General features: G+C 42.1%; 1 protein-coding gene across 1 annotated transcript; it reads left to right on the top strand.

Annotated features, from left to right (window-relative positions):
- The first annotated feature begins 10,969 nt into the window (after nucleotides 1-10,969).
- LOC100754357 (glutathione S-transferase-like) lies at nucleotides 10,970-21,584 on the top strand. Its single transcript, XM_027392844.1, has 6 exons — nucleotides 10,970-11,056; nucleotides 12,237-12,288; nucleotides 12,928-13,060; nucleotides 16,509-16,650; nucleotides 19,463-19,594; nucleotides 21,414-21,584. The coding sequence occupies exons 1-6, from the start codon at nucleotides 10,970-10,972 to the stop codon at nucleotides 21,582-21,584; spliced, it is 717 nt and encodes a 238-aa protein (XP_027248645.1).
- Nucleotides 21,585-21,911: the final 327 nt, after the last annotated feature.

The raw sequence follows: 21,911 nt of genomic DNA, 5'->3' as shown, positions 1-21,911 counted from the left end.
TAAATGTAAGAGTTAGCTAGTAACAAATCTGAGCTATTGGCCAAGCATTTATAATTAATAATAAGCTTTTTGTGGTTATTTGGGAGCAGCTGTATTCTGCAGATCTATTGTCCCAGGTGTGTCCTTAGTGTTCTTTAGTTTATTTATTTTTATTTATTTATTTTTATTTATTTTTTCCAAGACAGGGTTTCTCTGTGTAGCTTTGGAGCCTGTCCTAGAACTAGCTCTTGTAGACCAGGCTGGTCTCGAACTCACGGAGATCTGCCTGCCTCTGCCTCCCAAGTGTCTTCAGTTTATTCCTACAGAATATCCATCTGATTTCCCACGCTCAGCTTCAGCTCAACTTTCTGGAATTGAACTCCTCTTTGCAATGCTGACCTTAGTAGGAAATTGCAAATCAATTGCATTTACAGAGTTGACTTGAGCACCAGATTGTGGGCTGAGACCATAGCACAGTGCTAGTGTTTTCTTAGTATGTGTAAGACCCTGGGTTCAGTCTTTAGCACTGGAGGGGGGAAAGTATGATTTATTAATTGGGCAGTGGTTTGAACCCAAAGAGGCATAAAGAGTGTGAAAAGTGGGCTTTGCAGCTCTACCAGCAAAGGCAAGGAGGGCATTGTATGACTGGTTCTGCCTTTGGGCTTGGTGTGAGAGCCATTGGCTTATTTGGGATGATCTATTCAGGTAGCTGCCTGAGTGTGACCTGTTTTTGAATGTTAAGACCCAGTTATTCATTTAAAAAACATCAGAAAATGCGTAATTTACATTTTAGTTCCTTCACCTACTGAGCTAGAGTGAAGGTTTTTTAACTACCAACTCTCAAATTCAAGAGAATTCATGGTGGTTCATGTTTGTTCTCTAGTGCCCAGGGGGCTGAAGCATATCAAGTACCAGGTTAGCCTGGATTCTGAGGCCCAGTCTCAAATTCCCCCAGTACCACAGGGAAAAAGACGGGAAAAGGAAGCAAAACAAACAAATGAAGTATCCTCTAAATTGAAGAATAACCTAGGGCCTTCCACCCATCCTACCTCTGTCTCTCATGGTGAAAGTTGGTTTTGATTGCCCTGTAATAGGCATTTTATAATTTTTCTGTCTTCAAATCCAGCTTGATCTTCCTGTATCTTTGTTTTCTTTTGACCGTTTGAAGACTTCAACTTGAGAGACACATCATTCTTTCTTGTGCTACACCAAGAGACTGAATGCACAGGATTAGAATGCAGGGGATAAGATAGGGAGGATGGGATTCTGACAAGGTCTCCACATTGGTGTCTCCAGGAAGGAGTTTCTGTCTTTGATTATTTCTTTTTTCTCATCTTCATTTCTCACTAAGTCTCTCTCTCTCTCTCTCTCTCTCTCTCTCTCTCTCTCTCTCTCTCTCTCTCTCTCTCTCTCTCTGCCGTGGAGCTGAAGCAAGCAGAGGACTCAGCTGCTCTTTGTCTAGAAGGGGCTAAGACTTCCATAGTCGTGCTGGTGTTAGGCTGTTCTGGTTCTACTCTGTGGCTCCAATTCCTGCATTGCAGATCTTCCAGTCAGAATCAGCAGCTGCCTTGTGATGAATGTGGTTCTATAGGTTGGAAGCTCCCTTTGGATGAGAGAAGCTTTGAAGGAACCAGGAAATTTTTTTAAAGATTAAATTAAACAGAGATGCATATATTGTGGTTTGCAAGAAAATGGTCCCCAAAGGGAGTGGCACTGTTAGGAGGTATGGCCTGGTTGGAGGAAGTGTGTCACTGTGCAGGTAGACTTTTGAGGTCTCTTTTGCTCAAGCTTCCCTCGGTGTGACTGTCAGTTGATTTCCCATTGTCTGCAAGAATTAGGACTCTCAGCTACTCTAGTACCACATCTGCCCACATGCCACCATGCTCCCCATCATAGTGATGACGGACTGAACCTCCAAACTGTAAGCAAGCCAGCACAGTTAAATGTTTTCCTTTATAAGATTGCCATAGTGGTGTTGTCTCTTCACAGCAATAGAAACCCTAACTAAGACACCTGGGTCCCATTTAGGACAGAAATCAGACCAGCCTAGGCCAAATGCTGGGAAGAAAGACAGTGTATGCCTGAGGGCATGGCAGGGAATGGGATGACTAGCCCTCTCCTTAGCTGGCTGTGTACCTCTGAACCCAAGGAGATGCTGCTCACATTTACACTGAGCTTGCCCAGTCTTGCCTCCAAGGAGTATACGTTTTCAGCATCCCTTTCCAGGCAGCTGTCAGCACTTGCTCAGCCAGGAACCTTTCCACCCCATCCCTTAGAGATTTCTGACTTAAATTCCTCTGGTTTCCCCAGTGTCCACTCGTAAATACTTTTATTAATGTGACCCAGGGCCTGAATGGGACTTAATGTGACCCAGGATCCCCTGGCCTCATGCTCATGCACGACTCTTAAATGCTTTGTGTGGACCTTGTTTGAATCTTGATACAAAGGATTTGGCTTTAAGAAAATCCTCAGAGACAACAGAAGGAATTGGAGTGCTGAATAGTAGTCAAAATCAAGGGAGAATGTGTTTTTGGTGTGGTTGAACAGTTTGGCTATGTGTGGGAGTCATGTGGGTTTTAGGCCCAGGTAATGAATGAACTTGTCTCTGTGGCACACAACTGGTGGAGAGAAGTTTTTCTCGACTCATGGTTCAGTGGCTTTACTTCATCATGGTACAGAGACATGTCAGTCAGGGTGGCATAGTCTGGCAGTGGGAGCTTGCTGAAGGGCTTGCTGACTTCTTGGTGACCAGGAATCAGAGAGCTCAGGCTAGAAGCAGGTCCAGGCTGTAACTTTCAAATGTCTGCACCATACAACCAGAATGCCACCACCTCCCTAGGCATCGCCACCAGCTGGAGAATAAGGCTTCAGACACTTGAACTGGTGGAGATCTTTCACAGTCAAACTGTAACAGGTGTTAAAATAAAGTAAAGTGGTGCCTGTAATTTGCTTCATCTTATTCTGGGGGTGTTGGGAGGAAGACAGAGTGACTGTGTTTTAGTTTCATTGGTGGCTACAAACTCCAAACTGCTTAAAGATCTTTGAACAGTTTAATTTGTGCACTCAGGGAAAAAAAAAGAAATAAAACTCAGCAAAAGAAACTGGTGTTTAAAATAATAAAATAGCGAGTTAACTATTGCTTCCCCCAAAGTAATTCTCAGATTGCACAATAATATCTCAGAAGATGATCTCCATGACCTCTCATAGAGGAACCTCTATTAGGTCTCAAGTCCAGGACAAAAGGCTAACTGAGGTGCCAATTTAACATATTAAAGCAGACCTGACTGCCAGATTCTCCCAGCATCCCTCAGTCCCTAAGTGTTACAGGGTGAGGTGGGCACATGAAACCACAGAGACAGATATTTGGGTTCAAGCTGAAGATCAGAAAAGCAAAGCAGCCAGCCAGTAGTTCTTACCTCTTCCAAAGCTGAAAAGGGGATCCTGTCTTCCCTGTGACTGGAAACTGAATCTCACATGAAACCCTTTGTTTCTTCCTTGTATATCTCTCTAGTGCTAGGGTTAAAGGTGTGAGCTCTGTTACTCTTTTAGACTAATTCACTCTTCTATAGCCCAGGATGGTCTTGAACTCATACAGATCCATCTAATTCTGTCTCCTGAGTCCTGGGATTAAAGGTATGTACCACCACTACCCAGCTTTTATGCCTGTATAGTATGGCTGGCTTTGCATTCTGATCTTTAGTGGCTTTATTAGATCATAAACAATCTATCACCACATATGTACATTCATGCAGAAATGTTAAACTGTTCCACAGAACATGCTAAAACAAACAAAACCCAACAGTATTCCACCCCATTTTTCAGAATAAAAAACTAAGGTTGAGCTTTATCTTCTATGAGCTTATATAAGACAGAACCAAGATTAGAAACAAATCTTGCCAAGATGCTATGGTAAATAGTCTTTTAAATCATAAATAACTCTTTGAAATCAAGTGAAAGCTGACTTTTTTGTTTGTGCGCCATTATGGCACACACCTTTCATCTCAGCACTGGGGAGGTGGAGGCAGGAGGACCAGGGGCTCAAGGTTAGTCTTGGTTATGTATTGAATGTGTGGCCAGCCTGGGCTACATGAGATTCTGTCTCAAACAATTAAACAAACCCCCAAATATGAAGATGAACTAAACCCACAAAGAAAAGAGGAACCCACAGCACATCATTATGGGGCTGTTAAATATTAACAGGCTAAAAGAAAAGAATATTGACAGGAAAAGGTATGAAAACAGGAAGACAAAATTCTGTGTCCCTATTTATATTTTATGTAAATGGGTGAGAGTAATTGTCTTTTTCTAGTTAGTCAATTCACCCAACATTTTTTTTTCTTCATCTTGAAAGTATGGGGCCCATAGACATTTTACTCTTCATTCTCTCCTTCTTTCAAAAAATGAGAGTTTGACGCTTCAGTGAGCAGGCACAGTAGACTCTGATGGGGTGAAGCCGGCTGAGATCAAAAGTGCTCAGCTCATTGCTCTCAAACCCAATCTCCGTGGGAAGACGAGCAAAGAATCCTGGATGGTACAGTTTCTGTTCTTTCCTCAATGAGTATCACAGGAAGGCTTTGGGTCCCTCACTGAGTGACCTGGGCAGTCTAAAGGGACCATGAGTGATCAGATTTGGTGTTGGGCATATACATTGGCATCACCTAGGATCTGGCAAAAAGCTTTGGTCAAGAACCATAGTGTCTAGAGGCCAAGATGGGGAAGCAAAAGACTAGAAGTGTTAAGTTTCAATTTCCTGACATCTCAAAAAACAAGGACCACAAATGTAAGGACTGCTCAAGTTCACAATGTTACTTACAGGCTAATGCAAGACTCAGGGATTTCCCTGGAGGATTTCTTATCAGACTAATGCACCCAGAGTGCTGCCATATTGTATAAGATGTACCAAATCGTGGGAAGTTCCTCAATATATTGAATACCACTATCGATGACCCAGAAAACTCACTATTAACAATATACCCAAGATAAATGAAAATAAACCCTCTCTAATACTTGTTTAAAATTGCTTATAGCAGCATCATTCACCATATTCAAAACCTGGAAATACATCAAATATCCATCAGCAGATGAGGAGGTGGGAGAATGTTCTATAGCCATACAAGGGAGTATGCCACACGGATTAACAGTGAAATAAGGCAAGAAGTGCCTGCAATGTATGAATCACCTGTGTGACAAGTTAACACCATTTAAATCCCAACAAGCAGTAAATAGATTAGTGTTGGCTACAGCTGAAGGGAGTGAGAGGCAATTGGCTGACAAAGCATGTAGGTGGATTTTGTTGTGGTCATCATTTTTGAGGTGAAAAGGGTGTTCTAGAACCAGAGGGTCCATAGTTGCAGAATTTTATGAATGTGTCAAATCACTGAATGGGATCCATTAGTGGGGTGACAGCTCTAATATGTGATGTGTGTCATTCTAAGGGTGTTACTTTAAAAGCACGTTGAAAGTCCAGTTGAGCGAGTGAGCGAGCGAGCGATAGAGAGAGAGAGAGAGAGAGAGAGAGAGAGAGAGAGAGAGAGAGAGGGGTTAGTAATGTACATAGCCGTAACTATATAAAGAATTGTACTGAGCAAGGAGATATTTTTGGTCAGAGTTTCAAGAAATGTAAATCAGGGTCTTCAAAGGGAGAGGAAATGGAAATAGAGTATAATGCTACAAAGAGATACAGCTGAAACTAGAAAAGATTAAATGGGAAGGAGGGCTGGAAGGCAGGGTAAAGGAGGAAATAAGGAGAGGGACAGCTAACATTAAAATTTCTTTGAAAATCCATAAGGAAACCTACTAATATATGAAAGGAACTTAAATGGAGTCACCATATAATGGGAGAAACAATGCCCCAACTAGATGTCTTATGCCTTCATGTCAAACCATATCTAAGGATGGGTTACATCTTCTTGAATTATTGTCCAGTGGGGTCCCATAGGCCTTCCCCAACAGACACTTGGGTGGGTAGGGTTATGGGGAGGATCTTGGAGGAGTTGGGAAAGGGAAAAGAATATGATCAAAATACATTGTAAGAAAATATTTAAATAAAAATAAATTTTAAAAGATTAAAAGAGTCCCCAATTAAAAAAAAAGGTAGAGACACAAACACAAGAGACAGATAGATCTCTGTGACTTAAAGACCAGCCTGGTCTACATAGTGAGTTCCAGGTCAGTGAGGGCTACATAGTGATATCTGATCTCAAACAAACGAAAAGAAATACATACACGACTAGAGTTGATCTCAAAATGTATACAGTGTTGTGAAACTATGTTCTATGGAAATTTGGGAGGACTTCTAATATTGTACACAAAAATGATACCATGGGCCATGTAAGAGGACAAGAAGTAGAGAGGAATATATCTAAGAAGTGGACTGGGGACCCTGTCACTTAGCAATGGCAATACCACTATGCTTGTGCACTGGACAAACAATAGAGAGAACAAAGTCCATTTGTGAACTCTGTGGTCACATGGGGTGATTCTGGCAATTCTCACATGACTACATCTGGGATTGGTGGTGGATGCTCATTGTAACTGTACCTGGTTATAGGGCCAAGGGTTTTTAGACAGGGAGCTAGGCTCCTTTAGTCAAGTGCTTGGTATGTAAGCACAAGAACTAAGTGCGGGATCCCCAGCACCCTTGTAAAAGCTGGGGGGTAAGTGACCGGAATTTCAGCATGGTTGGGGGAAGGGCTGGGAGGATAGTGGTGGGTTTTTAGAGCTTGCTGGCAAGCTAATCTAAGACAGTCAAACCCATATGAATGGGTTTTCCACAGCCCCATAGTATACATCATGGCACGGACACAGCAGAGCCCGGGAATGGTTAAGCCTGCTCCTAGAGTGCAGATCTGCCAAGTTCTACTCTGAGCCCTTACTTTGTTCCAATCCTTTAATCTCTGTGTCAAAACAAAAACAAAACCAGAAGATGACTGAGGGTGATACTCAACATTGACTCTGGACTGCTTCAACACACACATATGTGCACACACACATACACACACACACACACACACACACACACACACACACACACACACACACATTTTTAGACATTTTTTTTATCTCTCAGATTGTACTTAAATTAATGTTAGTGTAGAAATAAAAGTCCGAGTACTGTACCTGAAGAACAGCCTTCTCAAAGGTGAATTACTTTGTCACTAAGTGCAGTTGTGTTCTCTTGCATTTTCTTAGGTCTGCTATACACATGTAGAAGGTATGGCAGATTATAAACAAATGTTTCTTTACCATGCATTCCTTTATCCAGATCAGAGAGAAAGCAAGGAGCCATTTTCTTCCTGCCTTTGAGAAAGTTAAGCAGTGGCAGCTGCATTTTCAAAAGTACTAAAAATTCAAAAGAGGCTTTATTCCAAATAGAGCATCTTAGCAGTTACGGCTGGAATTACAAACATACCACTAACAATACTGCTCATAAAGCAGAGGTTTGCTTCTCGATTCTGGAGGCTGGCAGCTCAGTATCAAGGCATTGGCAGTCTCTCTTTCTGGATAGGGGCAACTTTTTGTTCTTATGATTGTAACCTGGTTGCATCATGACATAGTTATCAGACCTTCTGAAGTCCCTTTCAGAGAACACTCAGAGTATTCAGGGTGCTCTTTCCTTGAGTTCTAACTACATCTCAAAGTCCTTCCTCCTAAGAGCATCACACTGAAGATTAGGATTGGTGCATATCAATAGTGATAAAACGTAGCCATTTAATCCATTCAAAAAAAGATAACAGAAAAACAATGCTTGGGTCTTCCTGAGACCTTCACTTTCTATAAGGTCTGCTTAAAATTAATGTAGCACCATGACATTCAGAAAGCTATTTAAAGACAGACAACAAACATTGTAGCAGTGATACCGATATTGTTTTTATCAGAAGATTACATTTTATTGGGACAGAAGTCATAGTTCTGATCTCTGTGAATTTCATATTCATAATTAGAATTTGAGAAGCTCTGTGGAGTGATCTGAGCTGTAGTAGAACCTGAATTAAATGATGTGAAACACAACACTCTCTTAAAACAGCAACAGGATGAAATAGTGCATCAGGAAATATGGCTCTATTGGCTGGAGGGATGGCCCCCAGGATCTCGGTCCAGGACCCCAATCACCGGGCGGAGGCGGAAACTTAATGCAAACAGCACGAGGCTTTATTGCAGTTGTTTAATGAGCTAACTCCATGTTAGCTCCGGCCTTTCATCCATTCACAATGGCGGATGGCTAGAAAAGACGCCGAGAAGCCATGGGATAGAGATCTTATAGGGCAGCGTAAGGGGAAGACATGAGGGAGCGGGAAGGTTGCATTGGGGGAAGAATAGAGAAGAGAAAGAAAGGAGATACTTTAATAGAGGGAGCCATTATAGGTTTAAAGAGAAATCTGGCACTAGGGAAATGTCCAGAGATCTTTAAGGTTGACCCAACTAACAATCTAAGCAATAGTCGAGAGTCTACCTTAAATACCCTTCTCCTATAATGAGATTGATGACTACCTTATACGCCACCCTAGAGCCTTCATCCAGTAGCTGATGGAAGCAGAAGCAGAGACCCACACCTGAACTAAACTCCTGGAATCCAGTTGCAGAGAGGGAGGAGTGATGAGCAAAGGGGTAAAGACCAGGCTGGGGAAACCCACAGAAACAGCTGACCTGAACAAGAGGGAGCTCATGGACCCCAGACTGACCGCTCAGAAACCAGCATGACAGAACCAGGTCCCCTGAACCTGGGTGTCAGTTAGGAGATCTGGGCAGTCTATGGAGCCTCTGGTAGTGGAACAATATTTATCCCTAGTGTATGAATGGACGGACATTGGGAGCTCACTCCTGATAGAGGGATACTCTCTCAGCCTAGGCACACGGGTGAGGGCCTAGGCCCTGCCCCAAATGATGTGACAGACTTTAATGATCCCCCCTGGAAGGCCTCACCCTTTCTATGGAGCAGAAGAGGGAGGGGATGGGATTGGTGAGGGGCATGGGAGGATGGGAGGGAGAGGGAACTGGGATTGATAAATAAAACAAGATTGTTTCTTATTTAAATAAAAAAGGGGAAAAAAGAAAAGCAGTGGGTGGTATTTAATTTCATTCTTAGACTCATTACCAAAACTGTCTCTTTTCCTAGAGGCCCCTTAGAGACTTTCACTTGGACGAATATGTAAGAACTTAACTTTCTTAATGCTGAAGATTGACTGGCTACATGATGTCACTCCAACCTGGAGAATGTCGTCATGTCTGGCTCACTTTCTATAACGCTTCCCAAACTTAATCAGTTGGTCGATCATACTCATGGGGTCTCTATGGAGAACTTTGTTTGCCCAGTTATCTACTTCCCCCGACCTCCCTGAAAAGGGAAGTCCTGATAACTATCCTGCCATTTCCTTCCCTCTCCAGTAACACCCATAGGAGTTGCAAAGTTCCACTGTGATCATATTCTTTCCCTTCTTTGCAGTCATGTTCCTAAGGTCAGTTCCTTGTTTTGTAGCTTTGGATTTGGTCAAGAAATTTAGCCAAGAGTCTCCATTTAATTGTAGCTCTAATGTGGAATGCAAAGGAGCTGCCAATGGTTATGGAAGAAAAGAGTAAAGAAAAGAAGCCATGAAAGACAAGTTGAAGTTTTATGGAGCTCCTGCCCCTTGTCTTAGTTTTAAAGATGCAGTTATGTGAATGCAGATTGCAAATCTCAGTAACCTGTGATATTGATGTAACCACTCCCACTTTGCCAAAGAAGAAACTGGCATGTAGCTTAAAACCTTTGATAAATTTTAATTTGAAGCAATAGGGTTGAATAATTCATTATATCAAATCTCTTATTACTACTAATTTAATCACAAATTTTATGTGATTTTTCAGAAGCTATCTTTTTCTCTACATTTGTTTCACTGGACTTTTCATGTGTGGCTCATTTGAAGGTGAATCAGTTCTCACTTACACCATGAAGACCATCATCTTACTCATAAAGACACCATCCTTCCCCACCCCCCACAGCCCTTTTGATTTCTGGCACCCTATGTCCAGATACCTCAAGGCACTTTGATTGTGCAGGATCTCTTTCATACATAGCCCATAAACCTCATAAAGCTTATCTTGGGACACAGAGATTATTTTTTGTTTTTTATTAAAGATTTTATTAATTTATTATGTATACAGTCTTCTGCCTGCATGCCAGCAGAGGGGGGCACCAGGTCTCATTCAAGGTGGTTGTGAGCCACCATGTGGTTGCCGGGAATTGAACTCAGGACCTCTGGAAGAACAGTCAGTGCTCTTAACCGCTGAGCCATCTCTCCAGCCTGAGATTGGTTTTTTGATGTCTAGATTTGTCCATTATTTAAACTTCTTCAAAGTGAACATTGGTTATGCCTCTGAAAGACAATTTCACTTCCTAAGGGAAAAGATAATATTAAAAAAAGGAGCCTTTGGCTTAACTGTATTCTTTTATTAAAATCCCCATGAATCACTGACAGTCCTTTTGCAATCTGCTATTGGCTTCAGAGAACACCATGATTAAACCATCAAGATTAAATTGGAAAGTAAAAAATACCAGCAATCCCACTTCTTGTTCACAGTGTTTCTCCAGTCTAGACTTGTCTGTGGGTGGGAGGAAAGGGATCCATATACCTATAAAAAGGGAGAGAAACAATCAGAACACTTGATCTGCACCACCTGCCGCGGGAAGAGGGACCAGCCTGTCTCCTCTTCTTTTTATCAGTTGTCTAATTGGATTCTTTAGAAAGGCATTTGGAAGTCAGTCTGTGGAGATATACTTCATTGGTAGGAAGGAACAGAGTGCAGGGAGTCTTGGGGGCAGAGGGCAGCTTGGTTTAGGGGCCCAAATTCTGAGTGAAAGTTTTCTTAGCCTTGTGATTCTGTAAACTCATTCTCTGACAGTCTGTGTCTGTCTGTCTGTCTGTCTGTCTGTCTGTCTGTCTGTCTGTCTGTCTGTGTGTGTGTCTGTCTGTCTCTTCCCCCCACCTCTCTCATTTGTCAGGAATCTGTCAGCATGACCAAGAAGCCCGTACTTCACTACTTCAATGGAAGAGGAAGAATGGAGTCCATCCGGTGGCTCCTGGCAGCAGCTGGAGTGGAGGTAAGATGCCTGACAGAATTGTTAGTTTTGTTTCCAGGTCGTTCATTGAGCACTTACATGGTTAAAAGTCACAGAAAGCTTTATGCTCTTTTCCAGCAAAAAGTAGCTTTTGACAAATACTCTTTAAATGTTGGGCTGTCAGTGAATTAGCTTTATGAAATTAGTGCTCCAAATCCTGTGGGGACCAATATAGATATTATAGATACTATGCTCATTCAAGATAGTGTAAAGAGTGTTGGTCAATAATTAAATGGAAAAGAAAGACGAGAAGGAGGGAAGGATGAGAAAAAAGGACCCTGAGAGGCCCTGTGATGCTGTAAAGGTAAACTGCAATTTGGGACAAAGACCCAAATTCAGGACTATAGGACATCTGCTGAGGAAAGCTGTAGGAATGGGATGGAGAAAACTGTAGGCATGGGATGGAGGAGAGCTGTAGGTATGGATGGGGAAAACTGTAGGTATGGGGTGAGGAAAGCTGTAGGTATGGGGTGAGGAAAGCTGTAGGTATGGATGGGGAAAGATGTAGGTATGGGGTGAGGAAAGGTGTAGGTATGGGGTGAGGAAAGCTGTAGGTATGGATGGAGGAAAGCTGTAGGTATGGATGGAGAAAGCTGTAGGTATGGATGGGGAAAACTGTAGGTATGGGGTGAGGAAAGGTGTAGGTATGGGGTGAGGAAAGCTGTAGGTATGGATGGAGGAAAGCTGTAGGTATGGGGTGAGGAAAGCTGTAGGTATGGGGTGAGGAAAGCTGTAGGTATGGGGTGAGGAAAGCTGTAGGTATGGGGTGAGGAAAGCTGTAGGTATGGATGGAGGAAAGCTGTAGGTATGGGGTGAGGAAAGGTGTAGGTATGGGGTGAGGAAAGCTGTAGGTATGGATGGGGAAAGCTGTAGGTATGGATGGAGGAAAGCTGTAGGTATGGGGTGAGGAAAGCTGTAGGTATGGATGGAGAAAGCTGTAGGTATGGATGGGGAAAGCTGTAGGTATGGATGGAGAAAGCTGTAGGTATGGGATGGAGAAAGCTGTAGGTATGGAATGGAACACCCCAAGAGATCTTACATGTATTTGGTAGAGCTGAAGGGGATTAGCCTGTTTAATCCTATTTAATTATCCCATGCCCCCAATAGCAATAACAATAAACAACATATTCTTCCATTCTTCATTCTTTGTCTCATTCTTTAGTTTGAAGAAAAATTTTTTGAAACCCGTGAAGAATTTGAGAAATTAATCCAAGGTGAGAGACAACCTTTTCCACTCTTAGTGTTGCCCAAGACCAGAGATGGTTATCCAGTACAGTGTAAGGTCCCTTCTGCTCCTCTCTCTAGTATTCCAGAGAGCAGTGGAAGTCATGTAAACAGTAACTACCAGGGTCCTATCTTTATGTAAGGAAGGCAGCTCCTGAACCTTGCAAGTAGGAGGAGTGCACTGCCAACTTTCTAAGTTGTGATAACTATGACTCTCATTCTTTTCCCCCTAATTTGGGGTGAATCTTTCTGGAGTTGCTTTATGCTACTGCCCTGTTGTTACTTTTCAACTTTCCAGGATGTAGGCTAACCTCTTTATTTATTTTTAAGATTTTTGGGGGATTTTTTGAGACAGAGTCTCGTGTAACCTAGGCTACACAATTTCCTGTGTATCTGAGCTTGACCTTGAACCCCCATTCTTCCTACCTTCATCTACTGAGTGCTGGGATTACAGATGAATGCTACCATACACAGCGAACATCTTTATATTAAATTCTCTCCGTTAAAGTAAGTTGTGTGATTTGGCCTCCCTGTTAGATCCTAAATGATAAGGGGAGACTAGCCTAGCCCACCCATGTTACCATTCTGGAGACCAATAAATAATCTAGCTTTCTTTTGTATATTTCAAGGTGGAGCCCTGATGTATGAACAAGTACCCATGGTTGAAATCGATGGAATGAATTTGGTTCAAACCAGAGCCATTTTAAGATACATAGCTGCAAAATATGATTTGTATGGAAAAAATCTGGAAGAACAGGCCTGGTAAGAAGACCCTTTGTTACTTAAAGCAAGAGCAAAGCAAAACAACAACAATAAAACCATCCAAACCAGAACACTAACATTTAGCATCATTAGAAGCCATGCTCATAGTAGACTGATACAAAGCCTACTTTAGCTCTTGACTGGAAGAATCTGTTATAGCAAGTTCCAAAGAGAAGGAATGTCTTGATAGGCCCCATTCCACAACATTTACCTTTGGCAATAATTAATTTTGGTAACTACTATGGTTTGAATTTTTTTCTAGTTGTTTGACTTTTGTTAGTAGAGGGAGTTATGTTCTCACGAATGCCTCTACCATGGAAATGCTACACAGGAATAAATCACAAGGACACTGACTCATATATTTATTGAGGGGTAGGGTTCACTTAACTCTGTGAACCTAAAATTAGACGCTGTAGAAAACCACCTCATCAACTCTGATTAGCTGCCCTGCCCCCAACCTAGCCCCACCCCTGGCCTCCTAGACACAATCTAGATCTTCCCAGCATGCACTAAGCCTTTTATGATTGTCAATCCTACTTCTAAACTCAAGCTTGTCTCTTACCTAGAAGTTAATGCAGCAATTCTAAGTTGAAATTTATTGTATTTGATAAATACCATTGGGGGAAAAAGCCGTCCTTTAATACTAGATGAGGCATATTTTAAATGACTCATCTGTCATGACATTGTTTTATTTCTAATTGAATTTTAAGAAATGTCTAAAATAATGGATGCAGAGCCAATTTTTAGAGTGCTCTAACATTAAGTATTCACTGTAAGCACCTCCCCCTTTCCAGTAGTCTTAGCTAAATTTCCTCTGGCTGTATTCCTGCAATGCAGTCTCCTCTGTTCCTCTGTCTTTGTCCTCTTGTGCACTGCAGGCTGCACTTGGAGAGGTGATCAGACTCAGGATCTAGGGGGTGTTGCAAGACTATTACAGCTGTTCCTCTTTGAAGAAGTAGAAACTGTCTGCTGATCCATCTTTAATGATATTAGTAGCTATTGGTACTCAATGCTACCCTTCCTTCCACATTCAGTACTTAGAATAATTATAGTAAAAAAGGCTTTCCCTCATTTATTATCTAGTACATAGAGGCATAGTTTCTGATTAAGAGTATTGGAGGTGGGTCTTTTGTTTACCTGTTTTCCACAGAATGACCTGGTTCATCTGTATTCTGTAACAGCAACCAATTTTTATTTTATTGATTTTATGTATTAACATTTATCATTTTAGTGTGACTATTCCTTTAAGCATTTATGATATATTTAATTTCATTTCAGTTGTTATTCTCATTTGTGTTCAAAACGTCCCACTTTTGGCCACTGGGTCCGAATGACTCCTGAAAATATTTTACATTACCGTAACGGTCCCTGATAACTCCTTCTTATGTGTACCTGAGGGGTCTACATCAGTCCTGAGCATCTCTCCTTCCAGATATGGACTCAGTATTTCTCTAAGGAGCTGCTGTTAATCTTAACACCAACTGCTTTTTAAAGTAGATATGTCATAGAACTAAGGTGCATAACTGAAGGTGAGTTGATAATTTATTTGTAGTGATTTCATTGGCACACCAATATGATAAAGCCAATGTATGTGCCACTCTTATACCTACGTAATCCCACGGTGGTCTGACACTCTGAGTGGTACTCTTGGCAATCTGCTACAGAACTGCCACACTCTCCGATATGTGAGCTTATCAGCTTGGTAGTCCTCAGACTTCCTCAGGCAATGGTGCTTTCTTAAGTCTGGGCCCTGAGCTTGTGGAGGTCAGGCATTTCTTTCTCTTTCCATGTGGCTGAATGAGGCTTCCTCAAATTCTGCAATTCTCAGCATGGACTTCTTATAATGAAGCTAGCTGCCCTTACAGCAAATGTAAAATAATAATCTGGTGGAAGCTGCCAGACATCAGTTCTTGCCTTTTACCATTCTATAGAGTTTCTGAGACCCATCACAATCTAAGGCAGAAGCCACAAGAATTTGAAACCGTCTTCAAGACATGTGGTGCTATCTCAGGGCAAAGCTACAGGACCAGAGGTTCAAAAAGATTGCAGATTCACGTTATATCAGAGCAGAGACATATTGTGAGACCCCCAGGGTCTCTTCACTGCTTTGGTGTCTGTTTTCCCATTCATTCTGGCAGCATTGTGTGCGGTATCCCCTTTTTCCTTATGGCCCATTGGCCACCAGTCCGTGAGTACAGAGAGCTTTGTATGGACGGTGAATATGGCAGAAATAGCCTTCTGGGAGACAGTTCAACTTCATTCCAGAGTAAGGGGAAATATAAAGGATGGGGACAGAGGTTGGGGGCATCACCTAATTTGCATTAAACAGCACATTCCTGTCATAAGACCCCTAATACAATGTTTAATTATCATATTGCAGCAGGGGGAAGCTTCTGCAGGGAACTGTGTCAAGGGTCACACTAGAGATAAGTCAGGCAAGGGGGCGGGTGGGTGGGGGAGTAGAGACAGTTTCTGGATAAAGTCAGGTAGAGAGCAAGAAGCCCCTAACCAGGGAGGGAGTCCGCCGTGTTGCCCAAACTTGGAGAGAGCTGCCAGGCTAGTGTAGACTGCATCCTTTGACCAGTGGGGATGTCCCAACAGTTGTGGGTAGCAGCGAGTGGAGACTTGTGGAAAAAATTCTGTGCCCTTTAAAATGCTGTTCTGGGTGATTGAGATCAACAGAGATTCCTAGATAACTTCTTCTCCCAGATGTATCCTATATTTAAATAGACAAGTACCATAAACACCATATTTACCCAATGTATTACTTTATTGTTACTTTACAAGTTTGTGTCAGCACCTCATACTTTTTTTTTATAACAATGCTGCATAATCGATGTGAACACACATGCAATTGCTGAAACACTCTGGTGCTGTAATTCTTCTTATTTCCCAGGTTAATTTGAGGGACAGAGTTTTGCTATTTGACTCAGGACCCTCCTACCTCAGCCCTTTGAACACTAGGATTCCAGGCTTGTATCACTGCACTTAGTGTCCGGTTGAGCTTGATTACTATCCTCCAAGAACCACTAGCTGGTATAAATACTTGACTGGAGTTCCTGAAACAATATCCTATAACGAGAGACGATCCGTCGTCCATAAGGTTAAGATATCTTTATTCAGATAAACACCAGCCAAATGCAAGCCAGAGTGTGCCGGGGCAGCATGGCAGACAGGTCAGAGAGAAGGGCTGCTATGTGCCTTGCAGCCCCTTAAAAACCTATCACTTGTCATCTGGACCGCACTTTGACCACGCCCTGACAGGCATGGTCAGGCACACCTGTAGCCAGCCCTTAGGAGGCATGGTTACGGTGTCTCCTTACAATATCCCTTGTGGACCTCCAGTAACCAGGCAGATGCGATAGATACTGTATGAAATGTTTCCTGGTCCATAAAACCTTCTTCCTTGTCTTGGTAATTCTTCTGTAAATGATCTCCCTTTCTCTAGGATTGATATGTATGTAGAAGGCTTGAGGGACCTGAGTGACATGATTATGTACTTTCCACTCTCTTTGCCGAAAGAGAGGGAGATGAATCTTGAATACATCCTCCAACGAGCCACGACAAGATTCTTCCCTGTTTATGAGAAGGTCAGCAACAAACTTTGGCTGTTATGTGTATTGTAATTTAAGAAAATCGGTGTGCAAGAGAAGGACACTATGCAACAGGGTTCAAGCAGAAGGGTTTAGGGATTTTTTTTTTAATTAGGGAAAGGGATCAGAAAAAGGGAAAGGGGAGGGGGGGAAAGACTGGCCTTTGGGGTCAGGAGCAGAGAGAGAGGGGTGGGGATCAGACAGAGAGAGAGGGGGGGAGAGAGAGAGCCACAGAGAGACAGAGAGACAGAGAGAGGGAGAGAAAGAAAGAGAGAGGAGGTTAGGGGGTGGGCAGGGCCGTTTTAAAAGGGAACATACTGAATATACACAGGTAGTGCTCTTAGTGGCTGCTGCTGAGGGCATATCCTGTCAGAACCCCAAGGACAGGCCAGTGTGGATGCCTGAATACTAACAATATGGCTTGCATCAAATAAAAAAAATCAAATGAAACTGACAACAGAACTTCTTTGGTGGATGAAAGATTGCAAACCTTTCTGGGACAACTTGACATTCTTCCCTAGTTTGGATGATCTGAAACATCTTCCTTCTGCTGTGGTTTTCACCCACACCAGATCCTTTTCCCTTTTCCCTTCTCCCTCTCTCCTTCCCATTTTGTGTGTTGTACACTTTGTGTGTGTGCGCATGTGTGTATGTGTCTGTATGAATGTGCAGATGCGAGCACCTGTGCATGCATACAGAGGCCAGAAAAGGACATCAGGCACCATCCTCCATCACTTTGCACTTTGCTCTCCTTTGGGATGGGGTCATCTCTGAACCCAGAGCTCTTGTTTTCAGCTAGACTGGAAGCCAGCAGGCCTTGGTGATCTTCTGGCTCTACCCATGTCAAAGCTGAGTTTACAGCCACCTTTTGTGCCTGTGTGTGGGTTACCCCGCTTATTGTGGGTGTTGGGATCCCGGCTCCAGTCTTCATGAGGAAGCACTCTTAACCTCCGAGCCATCTCTGCAGCCCCCACAGAAGTCTTCTGGATTCCGTTTTGTTTTTAAGGACTTTATGCATATCTCCAGTACTGTTTGTGGTTCCGGTGCTGATAGATTTTCAGTTACCTTATTTACATCTGAAGTAACATAGTGCCTTCTCCACAAGCTCCTCCAGGACTTCCCACACTGGGGGAGTGAGGATGAGTGTGATTTCTCAAATGCGCTGATCAGCACCAGAACTTCATGAAGTTTATAAGGTTAGCAGGACTCGGTGAGCTACGTGACAGCTTAAAAAGTGACACTGTGTTTTGTTTCGCATTTTTCACATCTGCAAAATGATTCCTGAAGAGCCTGTGCCTTAAACACACATTTAAAGTCATGTCCCCTAACTCCAGGCTGGGTGGTTCTTACCCGTGCTCTTTCTTCCAGGCACATTCATTATCTTAAGTGCAGGTATGGGGAAGGGTGCTGAAAACTTGACTCTTAACTTAAAAAAAAAAGATGCATATTCTGAACGTACTTGCAATTCTGATGTCATTATCTTTTCTGAGGTGCATGACATGCTTAGAACTGAATGATTAGTACATACATTTAAATGTATTGCTCATGAACATATCATGTCATGAATATTTTTGTTACTGTGCCCATATTACAAATTACAGGTATCCTACCTTCCTAAGTTATAGTTTTCTCTTAATACATTTAGTGAGTTTCCAGTCTTTTTGGTCCAAAATGTATCAAACTATAAATACTATATACTGCAGACTTTCTCAACACAAATTTCTTTCAAAGGCATTTAAAGTATATCCATCTGTAATTTAAGATATTTTGCCTTCTATTTTTAAAAATAGTGTCGATAGCATAGATGGTTAACACCACTATTTCTCTTTCTTATTTTTCCTGTTTGTTGTGCTGATGGAGATAAAAACCTAGAATAAAACCTTATAGCATGCAAGGCTTTATCCTTGAACATTGCTATTTTGATTTTTTCCTCTATAATACCAGGAAGTATAGAGGTAACACTCATGGATAAAAGTGGCAACAGTATAAACATTTCTAACAACAAAGCCAGTAGTAGTGATGATTCACCATTACTGAAGGCCAAGGATCAGGCCATATGCATTTTGCAAGCACTGCCTTTTAATATTCATATTAATTCCAACAAAGAGGTGTTATTATCACTCCACCTATAGATAAGGAAATCACAACTTAGAATAACTTGACCCATATCATATAACTAATAGAATCCATACTTACATTCCAACTCTACAAATACTTATCACTCATCCAAATCTACAGTAAGAACATGGACCTTTGGGGCTGGAATATTATTAGTGACACTAATTCCAGTTTTTTCATTTTTGTATTCAATCAATTTTAAATGAACATGACACACATTTATAGATATGTTGGAAGAACGTTTGCTAATAAAATTTAGGTTCGTGTCCCTAGAGGGGGACATTCTCCCTGTACACAGGTAACCTTCTAAAGAGCAGCTCATGAAAGGAAAGTGCCCAGACGTGGGTGAGGACAGCCTATGCCCAAATACCCAGAAAAGCCACCAGACTAGGGTGCTGCGTAACTCACGGGGTAGGTTCAGGGATGAGATGGAAAGGAAGCAAAGAAGGACCAGTCTAAAGTGCTTCCTGTGCTCAGCTGACGTGAGGGTTAACTAAGACAAAGAGTTTAAACTAAGAGATTTTGGATTAAGTTTAAATTCGGGATGGAGCTTAATCTTGTGCTGTTAGCTAGGGACAGAAACCAGATTAACAAGTAGGTCTAACTTCTCAGAAATCTTCTGCCAAACTAAGAGAGCTTAAATTTTTAAGAGTGACCCTCACCTGCCTCCTCCATCCCAACCACCATGCAGGCCCTAAGAGACCACAGGCAAGATTTTCTTGTGGGCAATCGGCTGAACTGGGCGGATGTGCAACTCCTTGAAGTCATCTTAATGGTTGAAGAATGCAAGGCCAATGTGCTCTCAGGCTTCCCTCTGCTACAGGTAACACTAAGATGCAAACCCACAGGCTTCCCTCTGAGATAGGTAATGTTGAAATGCTATCTAACAGCTCCTCGGGACTTCAGAGAGGATGAATGTGTATTATTTCTGTATTCCTTCACTCAGCCATTCATTATTTACAATTCGCTTTTATATTTGTGCTACAACATGTGCTAGAAATATAAAGATGCCATCATTGAGCACATCTAGTCTAGAAAACAAGCACGCAGGCAGGTACCTTCCATACAACGTGCTGAGTTAAAAACATGGGAAAGCAGGTAAGGGTCACCTGGACCATCTCAGGGACTGAGAGAGGCATCTGCAGGAACTGAATCTCCACAGCTTTGCCTGGCACGCAGTAGAAACGTAATGAGGTTGCTGCATCCTAAGCTGGTCCACACCTGCAGCTGTAGCCCTGTAGAGGCTGAGGCAGGAGGATCTCGAGTTCAAAGTCAGTCAAGGGTGCAGAGCATGATCCCTTTCTCGAGAATAAACAACTGCTTTCCTCTGCAGTAGGGAATGTAAGACAAAGCCATGTAACACAGTCATTTCTTAACAGCAGCAGTGCCCAGGATAAAGCTCATCTTCCTTCCACTGTACCAGGAACCAAACACACTTTTTCTCATTCATTTAGTGCATCTCAAAATAAAGAGATAGGATATGGAGGTTAGGAAGCACTACATTGTGAGTTGGCAGAAGGACTGGGACTCAAATATCACATAGATTAAATCCCAAAATTTATAATTTTAAAACTAAACTCAAAATATTCACGACTTACTACAATTCTGAAGCCTCATTTTTTTTTCACTTCACATTACAGTGTAAACTTATTTGGAATAGTTATTTGGCTCATTTCTTATTTTTTCAATGTTGCCAATTTTATATTTCTGGACATTCCTGACCATATATGGCTCCATTCCTTGTGCTTATCTTAAGAAATGAAAACCAGGAGCACCTACCATCTCAGAGATGGCTACACAAATAAGAAAGTACCCATTGTATAAGTTTATGCAGCCACCAAAAGTTGTTTAAAAGATCACATAACAGTATGAAAAACACTGACGGCCTAAGAAAGCCATGACTCCCCAAACTGTGATCCTCACTGGGATGCTCTGACGTTACTTTTATGGCTAATATGTCAGCACTTCATTACGGATATGGACATTTTCACATTTAAGACATTAGGATATAATTCTTAAAATGAGATCAGCTGGTTACAGCTTATGAATACTTTTATTACTCATAAAAACATTGCAACTTGCATTGCACAAGGGCAGTATCATTTGGCAATAATAGACAATGTAGGAAACTTCCATTATCTTCACCCTTTCCCATGGTGCAGAATACAAATTTTATTTGTTTCTTTTAACATTTGCACACACTCATACACACATACATACACACACTCGCTCTAACACTCACACACATACATGCATACATATACACATACTCATGGTCACATACACACATACGTTCACATACACACTCACACACACACACATACAGTCACACACTGAAACACACACACTGAAACACACACACACACACACACACACACACACACACACACACACACACACACAAAGAGCAAGTGCTGGAGCAGGTCAGGAGAGGGTGTCAGATCTCCTTAGCAGGAGTTACAGGTGACTGTGAGCCACCTGATGGCAGTAGCAGAACTCAGCCCTCTGGAAGAGAGTGGGAAGCTTCCTTAACCACTGGGCCATCTCTCCAGGGGATATCAATTTCTCTATTTTTTTTCTCATTTGTCTCCATTGTATTTATTTTGCTACATTATGTCATGGATTGGCCTTTTACATTGTAGGACTTCAAGGTCAGAACCAGCCAAATCCCTACCATTAACAGATTTCTCCAACCTGGCAGCCAGAGGAAGCCTCCGTTGGATGACGAATCCATTGGGACTGTGAAGAACATATTCAAATTTGAACAAGGCATGTTTCTTAAAAACATGAGCACTATAGTAGCTGAGTATTAACAGACACAGAGGCCCAAGTAATTCACTAAAAACTCCGCACTGTGTTTGCATCAATGACTGGGAAAATGTCTTGATGCTATGATATTAAAGGAAATAATAAATGTGTAAGGAAATAAACTACTGGAAACATATCAATGAGTCAGAAATGCTAACTCCTGTTTGAAATAAGATATGCTACCAAGGACGAGTCCAGAAATCCAAGGAGGCTTCTCTGCACTCTGTACAATGCTAGAATAGACTCATATGTAGTGAGTGGAAGTCAAAGGGTTTTCATAGTGCGCGCACGTGCGCGCGCACGCGTGTGTGTGTGTGTGTGTGTGTGTGTGT

This window comes from Cricetulus griseus (assembly GCF_003668045.3).
Source record: "Cricetulus griseus strain 17A/GY chromosome 1 unlocalized genomic scaffold, alternate assembly CriGri-PICRH-1.0 chr1_1, whole genome shotgun sequence".
NCBI lineage: Eukaryota > Metazoa > Chordata > Mammalia > Rodentia > Cricetidae > Cricetulus > Cricetulus griseus.
The sequence above is the reverse complement of the archived record's forward strand: the minus strand, read 5'-3'. Positions and strand labels throughout refer to the sequence as shown.

What these genes read in the sequence shown, in the direction of transcription:
- LOC100754357 (XM_027392844.1), top strand. Translation starts at nt 10,970, where the DNA reads ATGACCAAGAAGCCCGTACTTCACTACTTCAATGGAAGAGGAAGAATG. An exon ending in TGGCAGCAGCTGGAGTGGAG is followed by an intron (nt 11,057 to 12,236) that starts GTAAGATGCCTG and finishes CTCATTCTTTAG; the next exon opens with TTTGAAGAAAAATTTTTTGA. An exon ending in ATTTGAGAAATTAATCCAAG is followed by an intron (nt 12,289 to 12,927) that starts GTGAGAGACAAC and finishes GTATATTTCAAG; the next exon opens with GTGGAGCCCTGATGTATGAA.